Below are 22,077 nucleotides of genomic sequence, written 5' to 3' on the forward strand. Positions count from 1 at the left end.
AAGGCGCTTTAAAACTGCATCACTTTAATGACCACCAGGGGGCAACTCGTGTGACGCAAAATAGCTTCTTCCTCAGGTTCCTTGCTCTGTGACATCAGTAAACACTTAGCAATAAAGCATTAAAATGAGCACAGCTGCAATTTGGCTGTTTACAACTTTATACAACTCTTCTTATACAGCTATGAATTATTTACATTTTATATAGAAAGTGTTTTTCAGTTTTTGTTGTCCGCATACTCTGGCCAATGAAATGTTATTTGTAACTCAGTGAGCCAGCACACAATTAATGAGCCAGTCAGTCAGCTAGTGAGTCAGTCTGGTGCCTGGAACCCGAGCCAGCAGAACTATCTATAGTCTTTGGAAGTGGGAGGGTGAGAGAAAGAGGGAAAGAGACTATCGTTTTACTTTGTCGCTGTCTCTTTCTCTCTCTCTCTCTCCCCCTCTCCCTTGGTTCGTTAGGCTACACTTTGTAGGGTGGAAGAGGGTTTTTGTAGTCAGGATTGGTCCATGTGTGTGTGCAAAACGGAGAGGAAATTAAAATGTGTGTGTGAGTGAATGTGTCATTCAAAGTGCGAACGGGACTGGGAAGAGAAAGAAGAGAAGCAGGTGTGAATGTGTATATGAGGAGGCAAACAATGGCCTTAACTCGCCTCTGTCTTCTCTTCTTCTTCCTGCCTTTTGCCACACTGGGACAACGCTACCAAACTCATCAAAAACTTCAACAACAATCGCAACAACTTCATCTTGGGAACCATGGTAGCTTCAGTCCAACCTGCCACTTGAGTCAAGACGGAGAGCTGCTGTGTGATCAGTGTCGGCCTGGCTACACAGGACCACGATGCGACAGGTAACACACAGTCAAAGCGCTTAGAAACGGTGAAAGGTCTGACACAACTCTGCCTGAACTATGTGCCTAATTTTCACCTTAGCCCAGCTAAGTTCATTATTATTTAATTAAATGACACTGTCAGAAACACACATCTGTTAGTGTAATGCATTCAAACCAGCAAAGTATGTTTCATGACCAAATAGTGGCACTATTAGATGTACCCAACTCTAAGTACTAGAAAGTAAACCAGACTTATAGTCAGTTGTTAATTTTGTTTTGAGAAACTACTGCTCATTAACTGTTTCTTGAGTACTCTGTCTCATTGTCCATCTATTTTATTAGCTGAGTGACATTCTTGTTCCATTAGCTATGGGCTCACCAGTGCAAAACTAATGAGAAATATTTCTCTCTGGATGTGAGGCTTGTTGAAACTTCAGGCTATACTGTCATGTTATGACACGCACCGAGTAAATATAGACGTTTCACCACCCAGGCTGACTCAAATACAGTACATTTGGTTTGTATTAAAATAAAACTGCTCATAGTTAAAATTCTAAAGTTCTAATGTGCTGTAAGAGTACTCTTCATTATGTTTGTTTTTCATATAAATATATATGAAAAAGCATTTAATAAACTTCAGACAAAGCCTTGTTCTTGCTTTTTGCTAGATGGAAGGGGCCTACCGGATGTTTGATGTGCTGATCTGATTCATGTTTTGTTTTTGTAAGCTTTTATGAGCTTCTTTAGTGACAAGTTTTTGGAAGTCTGTTTTTTTTCTTCTTTTTTTACACCACAACCTGGCAACCCAGAAGCTGTTTTCTGTTGTATAAATTTATAAATCTTTAATAAACTCAGTTGTTTGCACTGTCGTCACATAGCAAAAGAACATCATTAATCATAAAAAGTGTTTGCCCTGGGCATGTGCTGATTTCTTACATTCTTAAAAATTGGTGTCTAAAGCTCAAAATGTGTTCGTAGTAATCATGTTCTATAATCAAACTAGTGCACTTCTCTTTGCACTTCTCAACCACATTCATTCATCTTCTTTTATTAGATAACCTATGGCAAATTTAGAATTGCCAATTACCCTTACCCATGCATGTGTTTAGTCTGTGGGAGGAAGCCAGAGATGGGTGCCCAGGGAGAACCCATGCAAGCATTAGGAGAATATGCAAACACCACACTGAAGGTCCACAGTAGGCAGCTTGATTCAAACGTAGGACCTTCTTGCTGTGAGGCATCAGTGCTAACTACTGTACTACTGAACTGCTCTTCAAATCTCATAGTTCTATCTTGTAAAGCAAATGATTCGGTCTTGGGCCTGAAACATTCTTAACCTCTTATTCTCGAACTTTAAATGGGTAATAGGCCAGTTCACTGGCTTGGAGGCAGTTTTGGAAGGGAAGCAGGCAAATGGGTCACTTTTTAGAAGTAAAATTGGTGCTGTAGGAGGAACTGAACACCAGGTTCAGGCACCCGGCATTCATCAGACCCAAGAGGTTGGTATAGACAGAAGGACGGACCGTGTGTAACAATGCCCCTGCTTAACCAGCTAGCCCTGATGGCACTGGAAGGTTGGGCCCATCCTTGGAAACAAAAGCCATGAGTGCCATGAGAGTGTGCAGATCTTGGTAGCAGTAGCAAATATTCAGTTAACAAATTTAAAGGTCGAATCTTGGCTGCTCGGTTGATGGGAACGTATCAACCATGATGTAAACCACTGAGTTTCTGGTGTTTGCCATTGAAGTCAACTGACCACTGTCTCTAATGCCGCATAGATTAGTGTTTACATTTTCAGCTTTTACAGCTTTTACAGATATGCAAGGATATGTTCATATGTTTTTTCTTAATGAGAGTAACAGATTAATAAAACAACTTAATATTGGTATATTTACACTGTTATTTATAAACAGTCTCAGTCTCAAACATTTGGGCTAATATGATGACAAATTCTGCAGTTGCAGTTACCCGAGCTTTTCTATTTGTTGCTGCTGGAGGATGCGGCGCCTCAGTTCGCTGTCCTGAATAGTATGCATGCCATGCATTCCACATCAGAATCTCTCTGTCTGCCTTTGAGTCTTTTTATAAACCTCATTTGCCACTGGAAAGTAAACTGACTCATTGCCAGCTCTGTCTGTCATAGAGTAGCATCTGCACCACATTGCTTTCCAGCCACTGTGCAATATGGCCTCGTGCTGGAACGTGGCCCAACCAATACAATTTGACTCCTCCACCTTTCCAATCTACTTCTGTGTCCGTGTATTAATGAGTGACCACATGGTGCAGTCTGTGTTTTTAATTAATCCTAAAGTAGGAAAAAGCTCATAATATAGTAAACATTCCTTGTTGCTGCTTTTAATGAATTTAGAAGATGGTGTTTAATTTTGGGGAGTCTGTGTGTGCCTGTACATGTTTATCTTTTGTGCCTGTGTGCCGGTAAATTTATGGATCTGCAGCTGAATATACAGAAGGCATCTGTGTATACATTCTCCTATCCACATGCATGTGTTGTTTTGATCTCACACTGCACAGTCTCATAACGCACAGGAGCTGATGTAATGGGAAATATTTTATTACTAATGACAGCATTAAGTAGGTAATCAGCAGTTGGTGTTTCTTGTTCTATTAGTCTAATTGATACCTGCTATGCACTACCTGCCATTACACTTCATTATCTACAGTGCTTTTGTTGTTGTTTGTGGTAATTAATTGTAATGCGCCAATTTGTCTGTATTATGGGCTTTAACAAAATAAGCTGGTCTATTCCGCCCATACTAATAGACTATCCACTCACTGCTAAGTGATTCTGCTTTTCAATTTCCTGTCCATAAACAGTCATTTAGAATATAGCTGAAAGCTCTTTATTGCAGCTGCTTAACAAATGTAGGTTAAAACACTTTGAGTCACGGGGTGCTATTTAGGGTGTGCCAGTATGTTAATGGTCTTGCAGATAAGGTCTTTCATTTGTCATGTTAGGTGCTTGCTGCCAACTAGCTGATATGATGGATATAATGTACTTTAATCGATCACCCTCTCATCTAGAATGCAGAGGGATTAAAGTGAGGGTTATTGTTAATGTTGTCGTAATACTACTTATTGATGTTAATGTTAAGAGATGTGCAAATGTAATCATATGTCAAGCTTCGCTGTACGTGTGAGTAAAAGTAGAAACTGTAACACGGAGGCTGCTGGAGGCTCCAAAGTAACATTCAAAAATAGAAATGAAGACTCCAGGAATTAAGTATCTGTTACTTAATTGACGCAAACTATAGTATTTAAATACCTTGTCTCTATGCCGGTTTATGAAGTTTGTCTCAGCTACTCCTCACATGACTGCAGGTGACTAAATGAGTAAATGAGTGGAATAGTCAGTTCACATGGGATTGTTGCTAGTAGTATTAAAATGAGTGTTGGCAGAGCATTAGTTCAGCATTACTAGATAGCAGCAGATTAATTGGTGCTTTGGTTTTAATGAAACTTTTCAGTGCAAAGTTCAGACAATTACTGTATATTGGATTTGATTGACAGTGGCCTGTTAGCAGCAGCAGCACCATCGCAATTATCATCAAACTTGAAACAGCCCTCTTCAACCCGGGGATGACACCACAAAGAAATGCGTTTAATCAGAAGCTTTTTGTGAACTACGAAAAGTACTCTGACAACGTTTTATGGCTTACTTTGTACTTCATTGAACGTTATAGTAAAAAGCTGATTCCAAAAATGATTTCCAGGTGCTGTTAAAGCACTATAGTTTTCCATATAGCTAGTTGTTAATTCAGGATTTCAGATTGTTCTTTTATGAGGAAATTAGTCTAAACTGGTTGATGGTGCGAATTTGAGCATTGTTTTAGTGTCGTTCTGTTTTAGCCTGTGATGGAATGATTAAAAAAGCTTTTAACAGTTTTATTGACAGTGGAGACGAACATAATTAATGATTATATTAAGAAGAAACTGAGCATTTATTCCCCTGTTGTCGACTCTCCATTCATCACTCTGAGAATACAACGCGACTGTTACGATCCAAGCCCGTCTGCCCTTCTCTATCTCTCTTTACAAGTTATGCCATACATTTCCTCCACACTCTGATGATTTTGACCAGGTGTTTAACCCCTCCAAAAATATCAACTTCAAGCACGCTAGACTAGCCACTATAAATACCTTCACTTCCTCTTGAGGCCCAAGTAACTACACGTATGCATGACTAGAATAGAAGCCCTAACATCGGAATTCATCTCGCATATAAGACTAAATGCAAACAGCTCATCTCAACTCAAGAAATAAAAATGCTGCCAGTAAAACTGGGAAGATGTGCAGACATGCTTCAGAAACATACATGTGCACATACACACACACACACACACTCGGAGTTCGAAGGAAAGCTAATAAACCAGTTCTATTGAGTACCAAGGAGGGTCAGTGGTAATAATGGCTGGCTGCTCTTGACTCTTTCCCTCACTCTGTCCTTTCCTACCCTCCACCCTCACCCACACCCCCTCTCTAAATTCAATTCTCTTTTCAATGTGAAGACCTTTCCCCTCTCTCCATCTCCCTCTCTTCTCTCATCTGATCACTCTCCCTCCTCCCTTTTACTTTTCTCTGTCCCTCTTCCTCTCCTCTTTCATCTCAATTCCCTTTTCAGCCTGTAGAGCCTGAGCTCAGCTTTGGCCGGCCTTATTTGGTTTCAGCGGCTCGTGTGACAGCGCTGCTTTCTCGGGTTAATATATTTCCCAGGCTTTGGCCATCTTCCTTTTTATTAATCAAATGAAGTTATTGAAAAAGCAAAATATTGAAATCCTGAACTGGTTTGACAGTTAACACATTTACTTGTTCTTGATCAAGGGTCTTAACGACCCTTTGGAATTTTCGTATCCATGAATGATGCTTAATTTTTGCTAAACATAAAGAATCCAGCACAAAAACATCACTTGGTTTTTAAGAAATTTGAGTACAAATTTGAAAAATTAATCAAGAATAATGTTTCCACAATGCAAGTTAAAAACTATAATTTAGCATCTTAATCAAAAAATAAAGTGCTTTAATTCTTTCCCCACTTTTTTTTTGGTAAAATATCAAATTTGAAAATTCACGGATAATAATAATTAGGATTTAATATATCATTTTGATTAAAGACCTTAAAGAGCGCACCCTGGTGGATTCACCAATACAGAAGCATAAAAAATGATTTATTGTTAATTTAGGACAGCTGTGGCATAAACCTTACTTTGACTGGTGGACAAAAAAAATAAGTTAAAATAGGTTATACATTTTTTATGATTTTGGTTTTTAACGTTACAAATAAATTTGAAATGAACATTGCAGTGGGTTTTTTTTCGTAGTCTGACTTTTTGTTTCCAGTTTATAAATGTAGTTCAGACAGCAATGTTTTTATTTGAGTAATAGCTGAGCAGCCTGCAGTAAACATCCTGAAGTTCACTGCCTGAAGCCATTAAATCTCCATTTAAAAAAAATGTCTTCAAGGGTTTACTTTTATAAACTTTAATTTCTATGCCCTTTCATTTCTCTGGGTTTGCCCTGTAGCTCTTTGGGTGTTTATATTTATGTAATGGGAGTGTACGTATATGAATAATTCAGCTGGACTGGTATCTAAGCAGTTTAACTGGTCAAACAAATTATATAACAGTGCTCATATTTCCTGTGGACATTTGCTGATGATTTTTAGTTCTTGTGTAGATAGAGACTGGATTTTGGCTTCTGTGATAGTTTGGCACTTTAATTAGTAATTTTGTATTCGAAGTGTTTTATAATACTGGTGCTAGAAGCTGAAGTAAACAATACTTATATTTACCTGCTTTTACCTGCTGACTCATACGCAGTAGTTGTTAGATGCGAAAGAAAGATAGAAGACAAGGTGACCCACTGTGTATTTTCTTTCAAACTTGAAAGCTGAGGGGGAAAAACATATTTTCAAGTGTTATTTGGGATATAAAAGCAGAGCAAAACTGTATTTTCAAGATATTAGTGCAATACCTGCTCCTTCAGTAACAGAGAGAGGGAGAATAACAGGATGGCATCTTGTTGGTGCAGCTCGAAAAGGTAAAGCTTGGATGTTAATCAGGGTTGAGGCATTTTAAAAGCTCCTGTATGTCGAATTTTATAGTTAGACAACTTCTGCTGCTGGTATAAGAGTTGGTATGTAGAAAATGTGACAGTTTTTACAGTCAGTTTCAGCCCAGTCATCCTCAGTGGTGCTTTTTAATGCTACCTCTAGGAGTCAGAAACTTGACAGATTACAAGTAAAAATCTGCAAAAACCTTGATGCAGAAAAATATTTGTGGGTTCACTGGCATGTCTTCTATCTGCATTGTACAAAATATTTCACCTTATTCTCTTATTATTACATCTCGCCCAGGAAGCTGATCAGTTAAAGATGATGTGAAACTGATTTATCCATCTCTTGGTATCTCCACTGATTCTCAGATGTTCCAATGGATACTACGGTCAGCCCACTGTACCAGGGGGATCCTGCAGACTTTGTGATTGCAATGGCAACCTGGACCTTTCCATACCTGGGAGCTGCGATCCAAATACAGGCCGGTGTCTGCGGTGTCGCCAGGGTTATGGTGGCGAAGCTTGTGACAGCTGCGCTGCAGGTTATTATGGAGACGCCATCATAGCAAAAGATTGCCAACGTAAGTAAGACGACAAGAATTTAAACAGAAATCAAGCAACTGATATACAGTCATGGGAAAAATGAAAGCTTCTGTTGAGCTTTGTCTCTTGCTTGTTGCATGGCCCAATTTCAAGCCAGGCTTTAGCAGTTGTACAGATGGACTCACATCAGTATTATAGATATGTTTATTTTGTTATTAGTATCATTATTATTAATAGTAGTAGTTGTGGTGGTGGTGGTGATGGTGTATACTAGTTGTAATATTCGGTTTTAAGATATTTTTAAATTTTCTAACACGGCCAAAGCTTCATAATTTGTTTGTACTTATTTTGTGATGCAGTTCTAAATTTGGACATAAAATACAGACAGTTTCATGAATGAAATTACTCATTTGATTTTAATCATTTGTGCATCAAACATTCACTCTCTGATCTAGAGCTAATTTTGCTGGTACATCCACTCCAAGGAAGACTATTTTGAATCTTTCCATTTGTAAATAATCTTTCTCGCTTTCGAATGATAGCTTTCAAATGGCTTGAAAATGGCTTCATAACCCTTCTCAGATTTATGGGCAGCAACAGTTGCTTCTTTAAAATAATTTCTTTTCTCCTTGGCATTGTGTTAACACACACTTGAATGCTCCACACCAACAAGCTGCCAAAACCTCTGCTTTTATAGCAGTGGTCACACTTGCTGATGATCAATTAATCAAATGCATTTGACTAGCTGTACTCAGCTGATACTTACCCTCTTAAGTCCCATGGAATCAGGCAGTTCTTCTGCATTTTATCTTAGCCTTTGTTAAATAAATAATATTAAGAGCTGCTAAGGATCAGATCTGATTTGATATCTAAAACCTTAGAACTGAAGGATAATGTTCTTCATTTTTACCATGAAGGTATGTTAGTTTATATCGCTGTAGTATTTCAGTAGTTTTCAAACTTTATGTGGCCAAGGCACACAAAAATGTCTGCGCGGTGACATTTTATCAGTTGTTTTTTTGATTACACAGTCAGACGAAGGCACTTCTTCTTGTGGCATCTAACATGATATTTGGTTACCTGGTTGTTCCTGACACAGTCTCATAATTCCTACCATCCAGCAACTGCATGAATTGACCTAGTTGTCTTTGACAGAAGGCCTTAAGATGTTTTTTATTTCCTTCTGTGCATAAAGAGTATGAACATAGCATACTTAGACTTAACTTCAGACATACCGGTAAACCCCAGCACACCATCTGTGAAGCTCTGGTCTAGAGGAAAAATAAAACCCACACGTGCATCGGGTCTGAGTGCATTTACACTGCAAGCACTATTCACACACATTGGTGTTCACTTGCAGGGGAAATTTTAGAATTTCATTATCCTGTCCGTGGACATTTGGACCATAGACCACTACCAGAGCCACAGGGACCCCTGACTTGGTGTATATATCCAGACATCAAGTAAAAATCTGATTCATCTGTTTTGGTGTAAACAGCACAAATTTAATATTCTCAGTTCTAAATTTGTTTGCATGTTGTTCTAAATCACATACAGATCTGTTTATTTCACAATGGGACCTCACTGAAATCTGAATTCATCTCACTCTTGCGTCGCTCATATAACTCGAAGTTGCTGGAGATTACCTGCTCTGGAGTACACGCTGGAAAACAAACCCAACAGAGGTTTTATGAGCTTTGATAGTTTGTAGTTGCTACAGTGCAGACAAATAAAAAACAGAGCAGACATTGAAACTTTGAAAAGATTTTTTTGTTTTTGTTTTTTGCTTTTTTAGACTGAACTAATGTTTTGTTGTCACAGCAGCTGTTGTTTGTCTAAAAGTTACATTGGTCCTCGTTTACGATGGCTATCCACTAAGGTGGCACTTCATTGTATGTTTCAAAAAAATCTCAATTTTTACCATACAAGGTTCTCATCCTTTCATTCTCTCGAGAGGCAGGTCAAAATCTTATCTAAATCAGAGTTTGTATAAACATGATAAATTTGCAGCCCTCATTTTTAAAATTTCAAAATTGATCACTTTGGTGACTCCTAGTGTCAGAAAGAGACACTGCACGCCACTGCGTCGCATCCCCAGCGTGACCCCTGGTAAAAGTGACATATTGACAGGACCCATCTGTCAGTAAAGAGTTTATTATCATAAGGATTTTAAAGAACCTGCAATAAAAAATAACACTCAGGGCCTTAAAGATGGAAAATATAATTTGGTTTTCCTTCATTATAGAGAAAGTCAGCAGTGCAGCTTGTGGGTCTCAGCAGGGTGTCTCACTGTAGAACACAATTTCTTTATGAAACTCAGTTTAGCTAAATGATACGTTTAAGCCTTTCTCTGAAACATTCAGTGGATTGTACGCCATCTGGAGCGCGACTGTATGTGTGTGTGTGTGCATCAACGAGCAGCTGTGCTAGTGGGAGGTGTGATGTTGGAGCAGCCCACTGACTCCCAGCTGTGTTTAAGATTTAAAATAAACACTATACCTGTAAAAATGAGGTGGTGAGAGTGGAAGAGAAAGAAAGAGATGACAGCAAATACAGATGGCACTTGTTTGTGAAAATCTTCACTAAAACCTGTGCTGTTTTTAAAAGAAAGAAGAAAAAAAAAAGAAGACAGTGGTGCGGGTGGGTGTGGGGAGGGTGGGGTAGGGGAGACAGATCAGCAGAAAGACACTTCACAGTGAGCGATAGACAGGCGGACTGATAAACAGACAGATAAAACTGTCAGCCCAGCACAAAAGCAGGCAGACAGGCTGACAGAGGGTATTAATGTGTATTTGATAGTTCATTGTTCTGTAGTTGTTTCCCCTCTCCACCCAGCTAAATGGTTATTGATTAATCAGCCTGATCTATTGCTCTTCCACAGTGCTGATCGGCTGCTTGTGTCTGGGAGATGGAGAGTTGTTATTGATCCTGCATGAATGACAAAAGACCACCAAGAATTATTAAAACACAACAGCTCTCTCTCTTGCTCCCTCTTCTTCTGCCAGTCTACCTCTCTCTCGCTCTCTCTGTGACTGCTTCCCTCTCCCTGCTGCTCCCGGTCTTAATGAATTTTATTGAGTGGAGCAGGAGAGTTCAGGCCGAGTCCATTTGCGCACTATTAGACTGTAAAAATCCTTTACTTTTTCTTTTGATGTCAGAGTTCTCATCTTCAGCCATTTTCGCCGCAGCCTTTTTGTGTCTCCCCCCTTTAATAGTGTTTCGCTTTAATTCTGTTGGAGAATTGAAAATGGTTTGATTTTGCAAGCAAACTTGACCACAAACCAATTTGTCTGAGGAATAAATTTCAAGAGAATGAACTCCTCTGACCATTTCTCACATGGGGGGGAAATTCATTTGAAAGTTGTAGAAAAGATATGTCAATTGCTCCGTCGCACATTTGTCCATGGGAACAAAGTGAATATGTGGTAATTCAATGGCGTAATTACGCTTCCTGTGTATCTGACACTTAATGAATGTTTCATAGATGTTTCTAACAGTTGGTCAATAAACTCTTGAGGGATCTTTGGGAAAACTCACAACTCTAATTTTATCACTCCTAACGGACTATTGAGTGCAGAGGCCCAGGCACTTTTCAAGGGACTGATGGGACCAGAGAAATACTGCAGGAAAATAAAATCCTCAAACAAGTAAGGAGTCTGGACTGACTATGTTTTAGCCAGTTATTTTTTTACATGTACATTAATAGTGCCCCACCATGTATAAGATTCAGACTTCCCTGCCTTATGCTTACTTGACTTCTGGAGATTGCCTGTGGAGACTACTGTACCTGCAAATAATTTCTTTCAAGGGGTTTGTGGCTTGAATTTCTCCAGTTAGACTCCCATTTCGAGCTCTAGATGTGAAAAGGAAATGAGAAACACTTTTCTTTTCTTTGAGTCAGTCAAACAGCTTAACCCCGGATGCCACCACTTCATGTGCTCAGTGGTCAGTAGAAGTCCCTTTAAAATAGTGCTTGCTGCACTGTACCATGAAAAGCAAATGTGGCTTTGGTGGAAAACAGGATGTGCACTCAGTGGAAATCATCTAGATAAAGACTTGTAGAAATTAGAGATGGCACAATACCACTTTTTTATGTCCGATACCGATATCATAAATTTGGATATCTGCCGATACCGATATGAATCCGATATAGTGTTTTTTTTAATCAATAAAACTGTTTTTTTAATATCTTGCTGCATTTTGTATAAGTTCATACTCAAGTTTAAATAAACAACAACACTAAAGCTATTCTGTTATACCTGTATGTAAAAACAAAAAAATACACTGCACCCAAAATATTTCATAGTTCAGCAATACTGATCAATCTAATAAACTTAAACCTACTCCATCCTTCCTATTCTGGAGTACTTAGCAGAAATATTAAGCAGCCTAACTAATAGGGTTGCAAACTCCCTGCAAAAAAAAAAAAAAAGGGAACCACCCCCCACTTCATGATGCTTAATCAACGTGATCAACTTTAATTTGATGCAGTGTGAAAAAAGTGCACACAAATAAATTATTTTTCAAGAATAATTAAATAGATTCAACATCTTTCTTCAACAGAACTGTAGACTGCACAGATCGTATCTTCCCAAAGGAAAAAGTAGTATAGCTTACTAGAGTATATTAGACTTAACAGTTACTATATACAGTAATGGACTTCTATACATTTAAATCAGATTAAAACTTTGGGTGTAAGATTCAGGTAATTATTTATTAAAAGCTGGACATTTTAAATGAGAATAAGAAAGAAAAGTATGTCTTTGTGCCCCCCTTTTCCCTGTTCATGCCCTATCGGCCCCCCTGGCTAAACTTTGCTAGATCCGCCCCTGCACAGTTACCAGCCATCAGCTACTTAGAAAAGGATACTGGTGTAGAAAGTAAATAAATTCTAACAACAGCTTATCAAGGTTAAATGTGCTGCTGTTGTTCAGCTGCTGGTTTCCTCTTTCTGGTGCAAAGTGGGCCAAAAACAAAGAAGAGATATGGACTCCTGACAGAAAAGCCGATCAGCTGATCATTAATCAGTTTCATGATTGAAGTAGCAACAGGAGAGGAAGAGAGAAGAGGCAGTCGCTCCATATATTGGTTATTAAGCTTAACGCGGGAATGCTTTACAAACATTCAGAGATGAACTTACACACTTGCTTTACTTCTCTCTGGGATCACTTCCTCGGAGATGAAATGCTGGTTTAGTAGCAGGCTACAAATACACACAGCCGCTCTATCACGTGAGCACACTGCTCTGACGTGCTACGGTTATGACCCGAGTTACGCTATGTCGCAAGTTTTGTGAGGTGCTTTTTTTGATATTTAAGGGATCGGATTACATTTTTTATTTCTCTCCGATATCCGATCCAGTAATTTATGTCAGTATCGGACCCATACGTAATATCGGATCGGTCCATCTCTAGTAGAAATGTCAGGCAGATAATCATCTAAACCAAATGCCTGGTATAGCTCTGATGCAGGGAGATCTGATGTCAAAAATCTCAAAAAACTTGAGATTGTAACCCTGAAATACATATTACATGTAGTAGTGCAGATAAAACTGGTTGAATTTGGGACCAATCGGATGCCTCATTGATGGAATTGCATCATCTTTTACACAGCAGTTCATATAAAACATGCATTCATAGCATTTAGGCTCTCTAATTCCCATTTTTATTTACATGTTTATCATTTTAAAATTATTATGTAGCACACATGCAAGCAAAACCCTTTGGAGTGATGTGCATTTATGGATAAATGCAATTTTTTTTTAGTTGCATTATTGAATAAACACTGTGTTCACTAATATCATTATTCTAATGATAAATGGCAAAGCTAATTAAGGACAGAAGTTATCAAACTAGGATTGGTGATAATCATTAGTTATTTTGAGTCATAAAGATCTCAGTACTGTGGCCATGCCTCGATCATGGAGTTACAGACCCCTGGGCACAGATGTTTGATGGGCTTTTGCCAGCTTGTTTTAAGGATCAGGCTTGTTTCTCTTTTCTTCAATAATCAGACACGTCATACAGGACTGTGTGCAAACATATACATAAAATAGTTTGAAATGAGTACACATACACACATACCTGCTCTTTTCCTCACTTTCTCTCTCTCTCTCTCTGTGTCTGATTTCCTCAGCACCTCTTGACAGTACCACAATGCTGCTTCTACATGAGAGCTGAAGTAATAACGAAGTAGAGAGCAGCGCGCTTTTATCAGGAAAAGCACTGGGATGTGTTTGCTTAGAAAAGGAATAAGCATTGATTCTTTGTCAAAAACCAAAATTAAGTATATAAAATAATAATACAGGTAAAACAGAAATATTTTTTGGATACTTCCTTCTTCGGTTGTGAGGGCAGCCTGGTTTTGATCGAGTCAAACCTTTAGGTCATAGATTTATGGTGATTGTGAGTAGCTAACCCTTAGCTGCTAAGCTAAAGCTAACCTTTAGTCATGTTATCACACCAAGCATTTCAAGAACTTTAAAGTCAAGGGACAATGTTTTCATCCTGAATTTTTAAATTTCCTCCTTTTTCTTGTCATGGCTGTTTCATTAATTTTTCTTCCGCTCCTGTGTGTCCCCGCACCCTGTGCTCGCTGCTCTTGTCTTCCCTGCTCCTTCCTGGAGAAAAATAACAAAGAAGCAACTTGTCAGGACACTCAACTACCACAGGCATGCACTCACTGGCCTTGATACTAATAACACTAATGTGGAGTCTCACACAATGATCCCACGCCAAGGAGCGCTCAGCCACCGTCTTAAGAAGCTCCCCAACGACGCTTCATTAGCTGCAGGTGTGTGAGTCATCATCTGCTTCAGGTGTGGCCATCCTCTAGATAGGACACGCCCACCAGGCCTACCTGAAACCCAGTACTCAGCCACACTCACAGACACACCCACTTGCCTATACATACCAGGACAGGGAATCACAAGAACAGCAGCAGTGCAGACAACACACATCACAAAATCACAGCAATAATTATAACAGTAGTCCACACTGCCCACGGACCCTGAGTCCCCGGAGCTGGGTCCGTGACAACTAGCCTCAATAGTATAGAGAAGAAAGGGCAGGTAAACTACTGTATTCTCCCAATTATGTAATTGTTATGAAAAAAAGATACATAGATACAAGGTTTCAAGATCTAATATTTACGATAATACAATCCTGGTCATTTTTGGTCTTTTTTTTTTTTTTTTTGGTCTCATTTTCCTCATGAATAGACACCCCAACTGAGTCCCTGGACACATACCCAGTATGCACATTGGAGGCTGTGGTAATTCATTAAAAGATGATGTAAAAGGACAACATGTGATGCTTAGTAAGTTCAAAAACAAGGCCAGAGTAAAGGAATTGTTGGAGATGGCTAACAACGTCTACTATTACAAGGTAAAGGCCTGGTGTCCATGGTAAAAATTACAGGGGATATTCCTGATTTTTTTTCATAGTACCAAACACTGGCATTTCTTTGGGGAAGAATGTGCTTTTACACTGGCACTTTGGATGCCAGATGCACAGTAACTACTCCTCCAGTTGGTTAATCTGACAGATTGACGATTGCTGAGTAACAAAACAAATTTAGTCTAAGAAACATTTACTTTTCCAACACTGAAAAGAGAAAAAAAAATTAAGTAGTGATTTATCCCACAACAAGGTCCACATAGTAGCAACAGACAGAACAGTCCAGATGGTTCCCCAAGGGTGAAGCTGGGGAGGTGAGACAGAGTACGAGAGAGTGTGAAACAGAGGCAGGTGTATGTGTGCATGTTTTCTCGCATGTTTAATCAGCCGTATGTGTGTATTTACATCTGCATGTATGTGGCTGAGCAGGTGTGCATGTGCATGGCTTTCTGCAATGTCCGTTATGTATCATATGAATGTTTCTGCATATCTGTGTGTATTTCTCCATCTCCCTATCTCTTTGTGGGGGCATCTGTTGTGAACCCCTGCCTCTCACCTCAATTTCCCATCCCACAGTTATGTCTGTCCTTCTTCCTCTTTTATATCTAAGAGGACAGCATGACAGAAGGCAACACAAACTACAAATACCCACTGTTGTTTGTCCAATGTGATGTGTGCTGTTAATTGCAGGGTGTGTTTACAGATGGATGTGGTTATGTGTGTTTTTAAGCATATGGTAAATGGTAAATGGCCTGCATTTGTATAGTGCTTTACTCAGTCCCTGAGGACCCCAAAGCGCTTTACACTACATTCAGTCATTCACCCATTCACACACACATTCACACACTGGTGATGGCAGCTACATTGTAGCCACAGCTGCCCATTTCCTTCTGACAGCCCATCTACCTGATACAAGCTGTGATGTTCAAGCTTTTAGTTGTATGGATAAGTGGTTGAATGGCAGGGTTATGTGTGTCTTTATTTACTTTATTTATTTGAGTAATGATTTAAACACATTTTATTTATTTATGTATTATTATCTCAGTAGGGATATCGGGACATAAATCTTAAATAAAAAATTACATTCATGCAAAGTATTAGGAGTAAGGTTCTAAAGAGTCATTTTGTGGGAACAAAATGTGCTATATCTTGAATTTCTTATACAGTGCTGTGCTAAAGTCTTGATCAGTCCCTTATGTCTTTATATTTTGCTAGGAAAATAGGATGTAGGCACAGAGATTGAGACAAAAATACACAGAAATGCAGTATATAAGAGAAAAATAGAATGTGTACAATTCTACGTGCAATCCTTTTTTTTCTTTGCAATTGAGAGGTGCTCAAATAGGTGCTTGAAACATTTTTATTTTTTTTAACTGAGAATTTTGAAAAATGCAGACAACAGTTTTCAAAATTCATTCAACCCACTAGACTACAAAAAATATTTGAGCAACAGAATATTTTCTCAGAAGTGCTGTGACCAAGTGGATATCAGCAGTTAATCCTGAAAAGAAGACCTTAAGCAGTACCTCTTATCCGACCCACCATAGTGTTAGATAAACGCACTCAGAACATGTGTTATTGTTAAATATGCTTGTTCTCAGTCTCTCCTGTCTTTTCCTTTCCTGCAGCGTGTCAGTGCCATACTAATGGTTCTGTTTCTGAGGTCTGCAACCAGGAGACTGGAGAGTGCCACTGTAAGGAAAATGTGCTTGGACAGAAGTGTGACAAGTGCAGGGTAAGTGTAAAGTTTTCTCTACTGACATCCCTGGTTTGTGTTGATGGACTTGTAGACTTTAATTATTTCCAGCTCTATCTCTCTCTTTTTTTAATCTTCTGTTTTTTCTTTCTGCAGTATTATACCGACAGAGTATTTCACATCTGTGTTTTTATTTGAATTTATCTTGCTTGTCTCATCACATATAATGTGTTTTTAACCACTGGTATACAGAGTACCGACAGGTCAAAGCTGATTAATGTATCTGCTGCTGCACAGTAAATGAGGTATTATAAGGCAGTCGTGACCTTTAGGTGCTTATATGTCATTGTTAACCTGTTTCTGCAATTTCCCAGCACCTACACAGTTTTTACTTCTAACACAACCTAAGACCCACATGCAAAGCTTTTTCACAAGAATTGGTTTACAGTTGCATTGACAGTATTTGCAATATTTAACCTTGTGTTACCCTGTATTTCAGTTAGCCACACAACACAACAACAGTGTAATTCGTTAGTGTGTAGCCTTGACTTTTTTTAATTTTCTTTTTAACTCTACTGTTTTTATTGCCCTGCTTTCTTACTCCTCCTTGTCTATCTATCCTCCACTATCTGTATTCTGATTGGTCCAGCCTAACAGCTGGTGGGATGCTGAGCATCAGGAGTGTATGCCCTGTCGCTGCAGCCCCTACGGATCTATTTCTCAGCGCTGTGACGTCGAAGGCCGCTGCATCTGTCGCCCTGGCTTCGTGGGCCGACGCTGTGATCTCCGTCGCCTAGGTTACGAAAGGCGCGAGACACGGCGGCCCGTGGAGCGCATCTCGGTGGACTCTGCGCAGCAGAGATGGGGGGGAATAACCCGCACGGGTGGTTGTCCCAGGGGCGCATATAGGCCTAAGGCACGGGTAACACGCGCTGCATGTGGATGGCAGTGGTGTGTTTTTAGTAGCATGGATGTGCTTTCGAGATAAACTCTCTTGGTTAAACATATTGTGGTTTTGGTTTTAAAGCAGTGCACGGCAACGGAAGACAAGTTTATATATAAGGGTTTTGTGAGCATGGCTCTTCCTCTGTGTGTGTGTTTCTTTTCATTCTGAATGTAATCAGTAAAATGTCATCCCTCTGAGTAACTCGAGATGTTTGTTGGGGCTGAAAATTGGCGTCGTAAATGTCAATAGTTTTGGCAAATTATGATGTTCATGATGTTTTTTTGTTTTGTTTTTGTTGTTTTTCTAGAGTAGACACACTAATGAAGCTATTTTTTTCTTTTAGTTGAGCTTTTTTTCTTTTTTGTTGTCTTTTTTTTTGTATGATAACTTCTGAAAAATACCTTTGATTAAAAAGTATTGAGTCAGGCTTTATATAATATGACAGTTTAGTTGGCATGGAGATGTCAGATAGCTTTCGGAGATCTATAGCAGTTTTTAGGCGGCCTCTAAGCTGAAGACTGATAGAAAATAAAGGTGACTGATTATGCTAATTTACAGACAAATTTTACTCTGCTTTGCTTTGACTAGTTCATAGTGAAAATATATATATATAGTTATGTATTTCATATCAGACCTTTATTTAGCTGATTGTATCATATGTCTAAAAAATATTTTAATGATCCGTTCATAAATGTTTGCTTTCTTCTTATTGGTTGCCCCTCACCTAGCTTGAGCAAACAGAACATTTTTCTAAAGAGATTCAATTCAATTTTATTTTATTTATACAGCACCAAATCAAAACAACAGTCGCCTCAAGGTGTTTTATATTGTAAGCTGGATCCTACAATAATACATACAGAGAAAAACCCAACAAACCCCCTATGAGCAAGCACTTTGGTGACAGTGGGAAGGAAAAACTCCCTTTTAACAGGAAGAAACCTCTGGCAGAACCAGGGAGGGGTGACCATCTGCCAAAGAGAGCTCTATTATATGGTCTTTAATACTTATATCCAACGTTATATATTTATAAAGATGACCAACAAAAAGGAAAAGTAATATTGCCTCTACAATTATTTCCTCAGTTTTTCCCGTCTTTATATTTTTCCAGTCTTCTAAAAAGTCTTGTCTGTTTTTCAAACCGCTTTATCCGAATTTGAGCGTGTCTGACATTTGTTTATCCCGGATCAGTTTATACTTTGTCATTTCAGCTCACTAACTCAATGCCAATGGTCTGTGTGTTTCTCCAGGCTGGGACTCATGGCCTTACCACAGGTGGAACCTGCATCCCATGTCACTGCAATTCATATGGTTCCAAGTCATTCGACTGTGATGAAAACGGTCAGTGTCGGTGTCAGCCTGGCGTCACCGGACCCAAATGTGACCGGTGCTCACGAGGATATTTCAACTTTCAGGAGGGAGGGTGCACACGTAAGCACAGAATTTTAAGTCTACTTTTCACAGAGGGCTTTTCCTCATTTCAGTCAACAAATGCAAGTCCGGAATTTGTAGCAAAAGTAATGTCAGCAATCCTCCCCCTCAAAACAGCCTGAAAAAATATGTAAATCGTAACGAAAAGTAATAAATTGGAGCTGCTGCTTTCTGCTACGCTGCAATTTACTTTACTAAAACGCAATATACTGTCACTATGGGCATTTTTATTCCAGGTTCAGATGAATGTGATTATGCAGTGTTCAGCCACACCTGAACTTTCAAAGCCAGACAGCATTTTGTAATATGCTGCAATTGTTCTCATGTACTTTTTTTATGTCGTGACATGTATTATATACAGCTAAGCAGTTCCCTCAGGCAAAAGGCCTGAGATGGAACCAAAAAAAATCTATACCTGTAAATACACAATGAAAGGAACAAATGAAAGACAGAAGAAAGAAGGAAAGGGAGACGCAAAGCAATGAGTAAAACATTGCCAGGAGAAACTAGCTGCTGAAGGTCTTTAAAGAGTGAACACACACACACACAATAAGAAAAGAGTTGTTATTCATGCTGTTTGGTCAATAAGGAAAACGGCAAATAAAAATTATGTGTCTAGGATATTTATAGGAGACAACGTTTAATAGATCCATCCATCCACTCTGCTTAACTGGTTGCCGAAGCCTCTCCCAGCTTACATTGGTTTATCCAATCAAATATTAGTCAAATTTACTGGAATATCTATTTTAATGCTTGATTTAAAAAACAACAACAAAAGGACACGACATACCAAACTGTAGCTGTATGTGTGTGTGCATTTATGCAAATTGCATAACTCTATATGAATGTTCAATGAGGCATTCTTCAATTAGTTTATCAATTTGTCTAATATATATTTATATTTATTATATTAACTTCTGTTTCCCTTATTGCACTCTGTGACTGGTGCTGTGTAAAATTGTGAGGGTTCCAGGTAATTAATTTTCCACACCGAATGCCAGTCTTCATCCTGTAGCGGTGATTCAAGGTCCGAACCCATTGGGATGTAAGAACAAGCACGCGTTTCTATTCGCACCTCAAATTAAAGGTCAAGGTTTGTACATCAGTGATTTGAGCTGGAAGTGGAGACAGAATTATTCTGTGCCAATTAAGTCAGTGTAACCCCTAAAAAGAATAGAAAGTGAAGGTATGTGCTGTAAAATTTCAGTATGTTCTATTCATTTAGGAAAATGTTTTCCTTATGTGCATTTAATGTTGTATTTCTCTTGAATTTGCATAAATGACACAGTTACACTCATGTCAGTTGCCCAAATAGCCAGGTGAGTTAACATTAGAGAGCTATGTTTACCTACCACAACAGTAAGTGTCTCTTATGAGTCTCTGTGTGTATCCTCTGCAGCAGTTACTACCACAAAGGACAAATTCTTCCCTCTAAAAACAACCCCAAAGCTCTTTTCTTCATACCAGCCATTATTAAACTGGCCTTTAAAATTCGATTTTCGTTGATAACAAACACACTCGCATTTGAGACAGCTGATTTTTTTTCAGCTGCTATGCTCGCTCACCTCTCTTTGCTTTAAATTCTCTTTAACTACCTTTCTGCCTCTTTTACAGCATGTCAGTGCAGTCATGTGGGAAACAACTGTAATGCTAACACTGGACAGTGCATCTGTCCTCCGAACACAAACGGTGAGAGGTGCGATCGCTGTGCTCCCAACCACTGGGGGCATGACATCGTAACTGGATGCAAGGTAGGCTGAACAGTGAGCGTCCACATCAAAGGACACTCACTTATGAGAGTACATACGGACACCACATGCCACAATGAATGGGTTATTGAACATGAAACAGAAATATGAAGGATACTGAAGAATGCTTTATCACTACACAACCTTGGGGCCTTCTGTAATTATAGAAAATATTTTTCAGACAACACATTTTTGTTAATTTATTTATTTACTTATTTTTTATTTTTTTAACTTTCACTTCTAAACCTGAAACTAACAGGTATGTCTGTGCATTTAATAAAAAGTAATCATTATTTGTGAAATTATAATATATTTTCAAATGTATTTAATGTCTTTCTGATAAAATTAGAAATTCACTGTACTCACTGATCCAGGTGTTTAATTAATATTTTACAATAGATGTAAGTTAAGTGATTGTTTGTGTATATGATGTTATTATGTTATGTATAGTGTATGTAGGTAATTTTTGGACTACCCTTGCCTTGTTTCCACACTCTTATAACCTGCTTTCAGTTCTTTATTCCTCACTCAACTGATTTCTACATGCTCCCTTTCTTTGGCATTTTGTTTTCTATTACTGTTTTGGTTTACTCACCTTTTTTCTTTATCTTGTTTTTGTGCTTTAGAAGGTGTTGTTTTGCTCTGAAACTATTTGACCAATGAGCTGTGAGGCAGCGATAACAGTAAACTATTAGAAACAGGAACAGGCTACTAGTAATTAGATGCTTCAACCTAATCCACAGGAGTACACCGGGACAACTAAGAGAAGAGGAATCAGAAAAATCTACATGATAAAAAAAACAAAGAAAATCACAAAGCTACAACCTAGATGTCAATGAGGTCTCAGTAAAAGCACAACAGGAAGGAAAACACAGAGTGAGCAAAAAAAAAGTTAATTTCAAGGTCATGTGGAGATGCTCAAAACAAAAAAATAGTCATGCATCAGCTCATAAAATATTACTGAATATTGGGTTATTAACTCTAACAGTGTTACTTTGGGTCAGTAGATCAGGGTTTCCTATTTAAAAAATTTCGATTCGGAGTTGAAAGTCTTGCTGTGATTCTGTCGTAGTTCCTCTCATTTCAGCAGAGACATAGTTTACTGGATGATATTTGTCCATCTGCAGTCTTTGCTTCTGAGCATGCAAAACAAATATCTATTTTTCTGGTGTTTTCATCTTTAATTGCAACATCTATTAGGGGAACATGGCATTATACAATAATAATGATTTTTAGTATGTAAGAAAGTCCCTGAGAAAGCACTGTAACAAGTGGAGGTTCTTCTCTCCACTCATGCATACATGTAAAGTTGTCATGCTCACTTTGCGGACACAAAACTGTGACTGCATCGTTGCACTAAGATACAAGTTTGCGTTATACACAGTTACAACATACAAAGTTTTTCTTTGATGTTTTCATGT

General features: G+C 38.6%; 1 protein-coding gene across 10 annotated transcripts in view; it reads left to right on the forward strand.

The window, feature by feature from the left end:
- Positions 1-22,077, forward strand: part of lama2 (laminin, alpha 2) — a 212,298-nt gene that overhangs the window by 111,424 nt on the left and 78,797 nt on the right. For 6 of the 10 annotated variants that reach the window (XM_040018526.1, XM_040018527.1, XM_040018529.1 and 3 more), the window contains exons 20-25: positions 761-847; positions 7,268-7,479; positions 16,467-16,573; positions 17,184-17,450; positions 18,728-18,908; positions 20,523-20,659. In XM_040018526.1, the coding sequence (XP_039874460.1) occupies positions 761-847; positions 7,268-7,479; positions 16,467-16,573; positions 17,184-17,450; positions 18,728-18,908; positions 20,523-20,659 (991 nt within the window). The remainder of the gene's footprint in view (positions 1-760; positions 848-7,267; positions 7,480-16,466; positions 16,574-17,183; positions 17,451-18,727; positions 18,909-20,522; positions 20,660-22,077) is intronic. The other 4 variants (XM_040018533.1, XM_040018535.1, XM_040018534.1 and 1 more) reach the window with 1 other exon arrangement.

The sequence above is a fragment of the Simochromis diagramma genome, unplaced genomic scaffold (assembly GCF_900408965.1).
Source record: "Simochromis diagramma unplaced genomic scaffold, fSimDia1.1 OVJJ01000802.1, whole genome shotgun sequence".
Taxonomy (NCBI): Eukaryota; Metazoa; Chordata; class Actinopteri; order Cichliformes; family Cichlidae; genus Simochromis; species Simochromis diagramma.